Below are 10,116 nucleotides of genomic sequence, written 5' to 3'. Positions count from 1 at the left end.
AATGTCATCCCCCTGAAAAGATAGAACAAATATTATGGCTGAACTCAAATGTGCTGGTTGATAAAATACCTGTATTTATGGGAAAGATGTTTGAAAAGGGTATTTTGTTCTTAAATTATGTGTTGCATAGAAACCCGAAGTGGGTGGCCAGCAGAGATAGATGGGATGGGCTGAGGGTTGGTATGTAGAATTGGAGACAAGTGGGAGTGTAGTTGCTGTGTGAGAGAGAATGATGGTCAAATATTTTTCTTTGAAGTCCAAATAAAACATAATTAAAAGTACATTTGAATGTGTGTTTTTACAACTAATGCCGGTTTGCCTGAGGCTGATGCCGTACAGGTGTTTGTACACATGCATATACACACACTCTCATTCAAATAAAGAACACACACATACATGTAATAGTGCCAGACATGCACACAAACATATACAGTTGGCATTGCTGTTATGATTTTAGTTGTCCTTGATGTCCTTTGTTTTAAATGTATTTTTTTTTTTTGCATTGTTGTTTTCTTCTGTCTTTTCCTATTTTTTCTCTTTAGTTCATTCTCTTGGTTGTTCGTGCATTGGGGGGGGTTCTTGGGGATGGGGAATGGAATTCATTTTATTTTTTATTGTTCTTCCTGGGGGGGGGGGGGACTGTGGGAGGGGTCTCGAATGGTTGAGGGACAGCTATTGGGGATCTTGGAGGGTTCGGGTTCACGTTTTTTGGCCTGGTGGTAGATCGGTCAACATGCCCTTGAGCAGGGCATTGACCTTGGATGCTTCTGTGTGTCGCTCTGAATGGGAATTTGTTGGATGACTGGTATGATGCAGTTTTTGAGCGGCTTCACTGCAAGTATATTGTATGTTTCGAATATTCAATAAATAAATAAATAAAAAAGGACAGAAAATGGTCCAATTTGCACTCTTATCAAGAGAACATCCCTGGTCATCCCTACTGCCTCTCATCTGGCTGACTAACTAAACACAAATTACATGTTTTTAAATGACGTCTGGGTGTTGGAGTGTGACCCTGGCTGTCCGTAAAATAAATAAAAAACAAGAAAATTGTGCCGTCTGGTTTGCTTAATATAAGGATTTTTTATTTTATTTGTACTTTTACTTTTGATACTTAAGTATATTTTAGTAAATACATTTACTTTTGATACTTAAGTATATTTAAAACCAAATACTTTTAGACTTTTACTCAAGTTGTATTTTACTGGGTGACTTTCACTTTAACTTGAGTCATTTTCTAGTAAGGTATCTTTACTTTTACTTAAGTATGAGAATTTAGTACTTTTTCTACCACTGGTGGTAACCAGTTTAAAATAGCAATAAGGCATCTCTGGGGTTTGTGATATATGGCCAATATATCACTGCTAAGGGCTGTGTCCTAGCACTCCGTCATGCCTAAGCACAGCCCTTAGCCGTGGTATATTGGCCATATACCACACCCCCTCGGGCCATGTTGCTTAATTAATCTCTGTTAACTCACAAGTAAAATATTGTGTAATTTGGTCAGTTGCATGCAGAATCTGCTCACTGGAGATTTAATAGCATCTCATTCTCATGATGTTATTTTGCATTTCCTATCAGCTATAACTTTGTTAATAATTCACTGGGCCATGCTAAACAGGCATACAAAGTGTCTTACTCATATAGGCCTGTTTATACAGTGTTACTTACACATACTGTTATAGAGTTTTTATTATACTATTTACTGTGCCCTTAACACCATTGTTGAGTATAGGCACAGTGATTCTGATCGCTGATTGGTTAAGGTAGACATGACCTGGAAACGTGCCTTTGTGTGGTGATTGGATGGTTACCATGTGACGTCCCTATCCGCAATCATGGCAGGGAAAATATTTGTGCGGTGTCGGAAATAAGTCTGTTGTTTGTAATGCATTGATATTTTCCTCAGTTAACGCAACGCGGAATGAAACCAAGAGGCATGCAAATATTTTTTTGCTGCAGGGCTTCACTTTATCCTTGGGCATGGATTTCGAATTGGAATGGCCAAATGACGTCTAATTTATTCTTTCAGCCTAGATAGAGTAGAGCAAAGTGCGTGGCTAGCAACTAGGATAGCTTCTGTCTATCCAGCTAACTTAATTACTGTACTTTAAAAAATATATATATATAGATAGTCTGATACCGTTATCTAGCTAACGTTAACTTTTTCCCAGTTTAGTCGGTATTTGCAACTTGTCTGTGTCGATGCCTCTCGACAGTCTTAAACATTCTGCTATTCTTTCAACTTTGTTTAAAATGGCAGACGACATAGAATTGATAGGAGCTTCTGAATTTATAAAAGGTAAGTGGAAATTAGGTAGTTGTGTAAACTTGCTAACGTTAACTAACAGTTATCAAGCTAGCCAACTCAATAACGTTAGTATTTCGCCAACCTGGCTACTAACTAGTTAGCGCGAGCGAGCCTTTGCACCTCGCGAGCCAATGTACTGGTCTAGCTCCTCTCTGTCTGTGATTTACACATGCGTTCGAGAACTGCTAACTTGATTACTCATATTTTCAAAGTAAATTTAACTAGCGAATTAATCTGCCATTTTGAGTTTAAATTTACATTTGATTGAACGTAGCAAGCTTTGTACGGCAAGTCAGCTACTTTTTAATGAAAGCTTGCGGGAAGCAAGAGAGACAGTCGCATGAGTAAACAATGTTGCTATAAACGCCTTCTTCCTTTGTAAAGTGTGTTGTGGATGGAGGTTTTTATGGTCCCGCAATGTTTGTTGTTAAGAGTATCCATGTTTTTTCAGATCGATTATATTTTGCTACCCTAAGAAGCAAACCAAAAAGCACTACAAACACGCACTACTTCTGCACGGATGACGAATTTATCTATGAAAAGTAAGATTTGTTCTCCCTCCCAGAATCTCTTCTCACTTCCATTCGCTTCAGTGCATTTGATTAGTTACACTTTATTGGACAGCGGCAACAAGTCGCTTGGGCTGTTGAGGAGCTTTCATTGTAATTATGTAACAGCTTTTCATTATACGTTTTCCAATTCAGATTAATAAAACCGTTGTGTTCCACTCGGCTTGGGGTTGACCAATGGTTTGCTTAAGTTTAACCCTCCCCGCTGAACAGAAAAGTAAAACAAACTGTCTGTGGTTACAATACACACATATTTAATTGATAATACATATAGCAGATGGGGTTAATTACTGAATAGGATAGCTTAGTCATCTCTGTATTAGACATTTCTATTTAGAATATCAAGAATTTAAATGTGTTAAGTAGTCTGACATTTTTAAATGTTCATTATATTTCAGCTTCTATGCAGATTTTGGACCCCTCCACCTAGCCATTCTGTATAGATACTGTTGTAAACTCAACAAAAAGCTGAAGGTAAGTCCTGTGCCTCTATCTCAAGCCTTACCTCCCTCAGTAAGAATGTGCAGTATGCATCTGTGACAACAAAACCACTTGTGGAATTCTACCTCCCACACCCTAATTGACAACAACTGCAAGGTTTGTGACATTTGAAAGCATGGCAACGCATACAGTAGTGTGCTTTATGGGGTTAGTTATTAGATAATTACAAATCCCACACATTTTCCCCCCGCCTAGAGTTTAGTTACTTGCAAGGACAATAATAAATTCATAGGCCCTACCAAACATTTTTCTGTTTTGCAGTGCCTCGCATTGGGAAACTTGAAGGGTAGGAATGGAATGATTGGACAAAACAAAGTCCTCAGACCGTGTAAATTAGGGCTTTGGCGAGGTTATTGGTGTTTTGTTTTTAGCCACCCTACACCTGTCCCAAAGCTGCGTTGTCACTTTCCCTCGGGCAGAGAGAGTCATTGGAGATGCCAGGATAAGCTGGCCTTCATTGCTCCCCGTTGCTCAGCAGTTTTATTGGGCTGACACAACACCACAATCTAGTCCAACTTGCAGTATGAGCTACAGCTATATTCCTGTCTATTCTGGAGCCTCCCAAAAGAATGATTAGATAATACTGTTTGTCATGTTTGGTGCAAGTGGAATCAGGAGTGTTATTACCACTTTTGTTAACAGGAGAGGCATTTTGTTTATAGATCTACCTTTGTTATTATTTGTTGATGTGCATTAGAATTCGAGTTCAATCAGGGCCTGGCTTTTATCTAGGAGTCATTACATTGTTGCGGTTTACGATTTATAACTCAATTTTATGCCAAGATTTTACATGAAGTTAGTTTGTTAGGCTCACCTGAGTATTCATGAGTTCTTGTTGACATTCAGGGTACATAAATTCTCCAGATATGTTGCTTGCTCAGCCATCTCAATTATCTTCAAATCTAAGTGGGGTCTAGGAGATGTGAAGCTCTAGCTAGGTCTGCTCAATTTTAGCTTTCAATTGCCCTTTTAAAAGGCCCACCAGGCCAAAACCTTCACAAGACCCTAGTCAAGGGGAGGTCCCATCGCTTTTGTCTAACTTGGTTATTCTCAACTGAATGGGTCCAGGGTGTCTGAGTAAAAAAACATGTATTTATTTTTATTTAAAAAAACAAAAAATACTCCAGTCTGACCTTAAATTACATAAACCAGGTAGAAAATGTGTAGAAATTATGAATTAAAAAAATGTACCTCATACTTTTTTTCTTTCTTCATTCACAGTATTTTTAATATAGTGCTGTTAGCAGTGCTATTTTGGTTGATTTTGTGGTCTCAAACCAGAGTTTATTAACATTCTTCATCAAGAATATTAGTATTGTTTAATTATTGAACATTAAAGAGATGGGTATGTTGTTCCGTTGACATATAATTGCTACATTTACTATCAATATAGCATTAAAAATAGTTTTTCAGATTGTATTTTGGTGATTATTTTTTGCGACTGAAACAACTTGGTACAATTTGGGTCCTGAGGCAAAACCAGTTGAGAACCACTTGTCTAACTCATGTCTTTCTACCACCTTGTGCATGTAACTCTCAGATAGTGTCATTAATAGAGGTTCTGCGTCTGTCTTTTTGTCCTGTCAATTTTCCATCGATGCAGACAGTCTGTAGGTCTGTCATATGTAGATGTTGGTCAATGTTGAAGGTAAAGTCTCAAGCAAGCATGATGTTTTTACCACTGTCACCCCCCCCCCCCCCCCCCATCCCATTTCTGCCAATGCCACCGCGCTTCGCCCTCCGGTGTTTGTGTTATGAACAGCTTGTTGCCTTAGGGACGGCATTCCTTTGAACCTCACTGGTTTGGATCTGATTCATGACAAGCTGAGTATCGTCTGGAGAGAAAAAGACAAGGAAAAGTGGACAACCCTGATTGAGAAATGCTGAAATTATACAGTTTGGAGGCTGAAATGTCTGTGAAATGAGTCAGGTTATCCCTTTGACAATTACGCTTTGACCATACCACACCTGTTGGACTTGAGTCCATTTGTGTTTTTGCCCCCACTCACCTACCCTGTTTCCACATCCTCTCACCACTCATGCATGTGCCTGGCCTGGCCTCAGTTTTGTCTAACTTAACCTGTTTAGTGATGCATTTCAACATTTTTTTTACCCTGATCTTTACCTAGAGAGGATGTAGGAAGTGTAAACATCTTGTGTTCACTGCTCACTACATTTGAAGTTGAGTAGATTCAATCCATTTCCCAAATAATTTCATAAACATTACAAAACCATAAATCAAATCCATCCACGTGTATTGCTTCAATATCTTGGAGGTTTAGGCCTACTATTTTAGGTCTAGTCCTACATCTTCTAGCAAACCTTGTTAGATAGTCTGAAGTATTTTACATGTAAAGTGAAAACATTACAGCAGATTAAGTCTGTTTTCCCCACAATCCAATATAGGCTATGTTTTCGTGGTTACATTTCTCTGTGATATAGCAATTTACTTTCTCTATTAAGACTAGCATATTGGTGCCATGAATGCAACAAGTAGGTCACTTCCCTCAGGCCTAGATGATGGTATTGATTCATGACCAGGCCCGATGTCTTTTGCTATGGTAAAATATTCCTCCCACACCCGTCCAATGGAAGTTGCTGCCTATGTTTTCCTCTTGGAGGAAAAGACTGAGGTCATCCTTACAAGCCTCTGCAGTTTCATTTCCATACCACACTTCAATTAGTATAGAGACTTTAGCATGGTGCTCCTCACATTTCTGTTTAGGCTTATATAGCAGCGACTGGATTTGTGTCTATGGATGTGTCTATCTTCAAGCTTGCCGTTGCTGCTTCCAAGTGCTTTGGCCCCCTCGGGCAGTGATTCTGAATGAAAACACTGACAGCGGCACACGCTGTCTCACACACCTGCAGCCCACCTGTGCTGCCAGCGGTGGCGACGTCCTGTCTGCATCAGTACATATCAGGGTTTTTCTGGATCAAAAAGGGGCTTAGGTGGTGGGCGCTGCAATGGGCGTGTGGCAATGGGCGTGTCGGCCCCTATCTTGGGGGATTTAGTGACTTTTTAAGCCACTTTCCTGCAATTCTACAAATTTCTCCATGGCGCTGAGAGATTTGTGCAGTTTTAAAGCAAATTTCCTGCAATTCTATGCATTTTGCCATGGCTAATGCTGTTCTTTTGCTGAAACATAAAATCAATACTGCAATTCATTGGTTTTGGATTTTTTTCAATTTTCCCTGACTGTCTAGCTAGTGATTGTTAGTTCTCAAAGATTATATTATAATTATTTTTTTACATCTGATTTTAGTTATTTTAAGTTTACACTGAAAGATTTTTTCCATCCCGAAAAATATAAATTTTTATTTATAAAAAAGAAAAGAAAAATATCCTTTTTAAATATATATTTTCTGGGCCGCCCAGAACAAACTGTGTAAAAAAATATATATATTTAAAAAGGATATTTTTCTTTTTTTTATAAATATTATTATTTATTTTTTTCAATGGCAGAAAAAATCTTTCATGTAATATCATATACAAGCCAGAACTAGATGTGCTTTCAGGTCTATTAATTAGCTCCAAAACTGCCATGTTCTTGCATCTTTCTCTTGAGTAGAAAATAGGAAGCTGACGAGTTCATCGTTGTTGATTTCTATTTACTGCCACTAACTGTTATATAGGCCTAGCGTATGTTTATGCCACATATAAATACATGATCATGCATAGTACTGTACAACCTATGGTCACCTAACCATTGTTGTTTAGACATGGTTTAGTAGAGTTTGACTCATCCAGTGTTTGAATATCTTGATCAATTGTTCTAATCTAAATAGCTTTAATGTGATGTTTTAATTGTTGTTTTCCTTACGTGTTTTCTCCTTTTTGTCTGCAGTCCTTCACACTGACCAGAAAGCGAATTGTACACTACACCAGCTTTGACCAGCGGAAAAGGGCCAACGCTGCTGTTTTAATCGGTGCCTATGCTGTGAGTATCCTCTCTCTCGCTCTCTGCAGGGAAAGGAAGTTATGCAAGGGGAATAGTGTATTTTGGGACATTATGTCATGCTGCACCTCCCGAAGTAATGCAGCTCAAATCATTTTGCATTAGTATCAATATACCCAGATGTGCCGATGCACATTTCCCCTAGCGTATTGTTTTTATTTTGTTTTGGCGCTTTTGTTGTCAATCAAGGCCTTTTTTGAGTGCTTCTTTCAGCCAGTGCTGGCTGACTTCAAGGTGACACAACCCCTGCAGTTTTAACCATGCCAGCCAGGTCTCTGACTCCCTTGGAGTCAGAACAGAAACGGATGGGAGCTGCTGATATATATAGTCAGCCCTATTGTCCTCAATGTCCTGCCACAATGGCCCTATCTTCCAGCCCTTTTGAATGCCCAGCAGCTCCTGTTGCACTAGGCCCTATTCATTTGGCCCCTTGCTGCCATCCATGGTTGAAGGCTGTCCTTTCGCTTCCAATCAGATATCAGCCTTGACTGTAATATGTGACTGCATCCCCTGCCAGCTGGCTGCTCTGTCACGTGGCAGTAAACGAAAGGATTTATCTGGTGCTTCTGGTGCTGTGCTGTGATGATGACATGCCTTATGACAGATGCCGTAGATGACATGATTATCTCCGGCAATGTGGGTCAGTAGTGTTTCACTCAGTGGACTGTGCCCAGTCCTTACCCCAAGGGAACAGACGGAGGGGTCAGCATCGGTCATAACAACCTTGTATGTAATTTAAGGCCCTACTCAGAATATTTCCATTGTGATGCCCAGCATCTAGAAGCTTTAATAAACCTGGACTTGACCCTCCTCTAAGGTAAGCACGATATAGGCTATATCAGGCTTCATTCTGGTTTCGGCACTTAATGGCTAAACGCATGATTGATAAACCACAGTTGTTGTGTATCTCAACCATGTTTACAGTTTCTTAACTAGCTAGCCTATCTAAATCCCCAAGTAATATTGTATTGCTGGCCTGGGTTAGATTGAATAGGGTCTTTTCTCTATAGCACTATTTGTCTTGCTAGCAGCCCAGGCAGGCCACATAGCTCTGGGAGGAGATATTAATAAGCAGCGTTGCAGCAGGGAGCATGCTGGATTATAATCTGGATTTGGATTCCTATCCTGGATAACAGTGGCAGGAGGATGGTTGCATGCCATAATACACCCCTGGTCCTCCCCAAACAACAGACACCCCTGAAGTGAACCCTGTATAACATACTGTCCTATGCACAGCTGTACTGAAGGGTCCATGCTAGCTTTGTCCTCTCAGCATGTCTAGACACTAGCCATATTGATGCACACTAGCCATATTGACACATGGTCAGATGCTCTTCAATATTTATCCATGCTCGAAAGAATTTGATGTACTGCACTTTCTAACAACAAATAGGATTTGATCCACTCACCTTAAAAGATAAGTTTACCCAAAATCCACAAACTCCCAAGGGATTCCGTACATTGAAACTAGTTAAGTGGAGTTTGCCCTCTCCCCCCCCCTCTCTCCATGTAGTGCTGTACTGAAACAGCTGCAAAAAAGGGTCACGTGACTCATGACGTTGCTGGATGCAGGCCTCGCTCTGCTCCGTTGCCAGTGAATTGATGATTCAGAAATTGTGTACTGTTTTATTAGCTATTTTTGTCAAAAGTACTAGCGGTTTTGAGTCAGGAAATGTGTACTTTTCCACCTGAAACATTTGCCCTAATTCATATAATTGTTTTATGTTGGCAACTGCCACAGTAGCTGAAATGGATAACAACTGTGCATGTGTGCTCTCGGGGCAATCCCTGCTATGTAGAAACTTCACATTATGACCTTATTCCCAGATGTTTTTTTCCCTGATAAGTGTAGACCGCGTTACACATTAGTTATACAAGGTAAACAACAACCTACAAATCTGTCTGACGACAAAATACTCACAAGTTGTGAAGAACTCTACTGGAAAGTCGCCGACGGTGTCGTCGAACCGTATTTATTTGAGCCTGAGTATTTGAATGAAGAATTGAGGCAAATTGAGCTTCAATTGGCCATCAATGCCCTAGCTGCTGCAGCAGTAGCTGCACCACTGACCCAACCCATGCCCAGGATCAACACAGACTGGTGGTGCAGTTGTGGCAATTATGCTCCAATACCTCGAATGAGGAATGTTTGTGCTGCAGAGAATTTGAATACGTTACTACAATTCTTACAGAAATGGAGGAACGTAATGATTGCTTTTGCGATCACAGGGATTTTGATGCCCACAAACTCTGATGTCCTGGATTCCCCCCCCCCCCCCCCCCTCGTATCTAATGAGTAAGTAGCTTAACTTTACTTTATTGAATGGTTATCACAAACATTTGAGTGGAACCCTTAGTCGGTTTCTGTTTTCATATTAGCCCAAAACATTAAATAGCCTATGTCTATTTATCGCAATGTAAGGTGGCACAATGTCTGTTGTCTCTCTCCCCCCCCGTCATAAATGAGTAGGGTATATACAGTGCATTCGGAAAGTAATCAGACCCCTGGACTTTTTCCACTTTTTCCCCCATTTTTTTACGTTACTTATTCTAAAATAGATTAAAAAAATATATATGCTAATCAATCTACACACAATACCCAATAATGACCAGGCAAAACAGGTATTTAGATTTTTTTTGCAAATGTATAAGAAACATACCTTATTTATGTAAGTATTCAAACCCTTTACTCAGTACTTTGTTGAAACAACTTCGGCAGCGATGACAGCCTCAAGTTTTCTTGAGTCTGATGCTAGAAGCTTGGCACACCTGTATT

General features: G+C 39.8%; 1 protein-coding gene across 3 annotated transcripts in view; it reads left to right on the top strand.

Moving 5' to 3' along the window:
- Positions 1-1,796: 1,796 nt before the first annotated feature.
- Positions 1,797-10,116, top strand: part of LOC139540797 (dual specificity protein phosphatase CDC14AB-like) — a 46,635-nt gene continuing 38,315 nt past the window's right edge. For 2 of the 3 annotated variants that reach the window (XM_071344770.1, XM_071344771.1), the window contains exons 1-4: positions 1,797-2,302; positions 2,763-2,853; positions 3,279-3,354; positions 7,230-7,322. In XM_071344770.1, coding sequence (XP_071200871.1) covers positions 2,206-2,302; positions 2,763-2,853; positions 3,279-3,354; positions 7,230-7,322 — 357 coding nt within the window. In that variant the 5' untranslated portion in view covers positions 1,797-2,205. The remainder of the gene's footprint in view (positions 2,303-2,762; positions 2,854-3,278; positions 3,355-7,229; positions 7,323-10,116) is intronic. The other variant, XM_071344772.1, reaches the window with a different exon arrangement.

Source organism: Salvelinus alpinus, chromosome 16, assembly GCF_045679555.1.
Source record: "Salvelinus alpinus chromosome 16, SLU_Salpinus.1, whole genome shotgun sequence".
NCBI lineage: Eukaryota > Metazoa > Chordata > Actinopteri > Salmoniformes > Salmonidae > Salvelinus > Salvelinus alpinus.
Note: the sequence above shows the minus strand (reverse complement) of the source record. Positions and strands in the feature narration are given on the sequence as shown.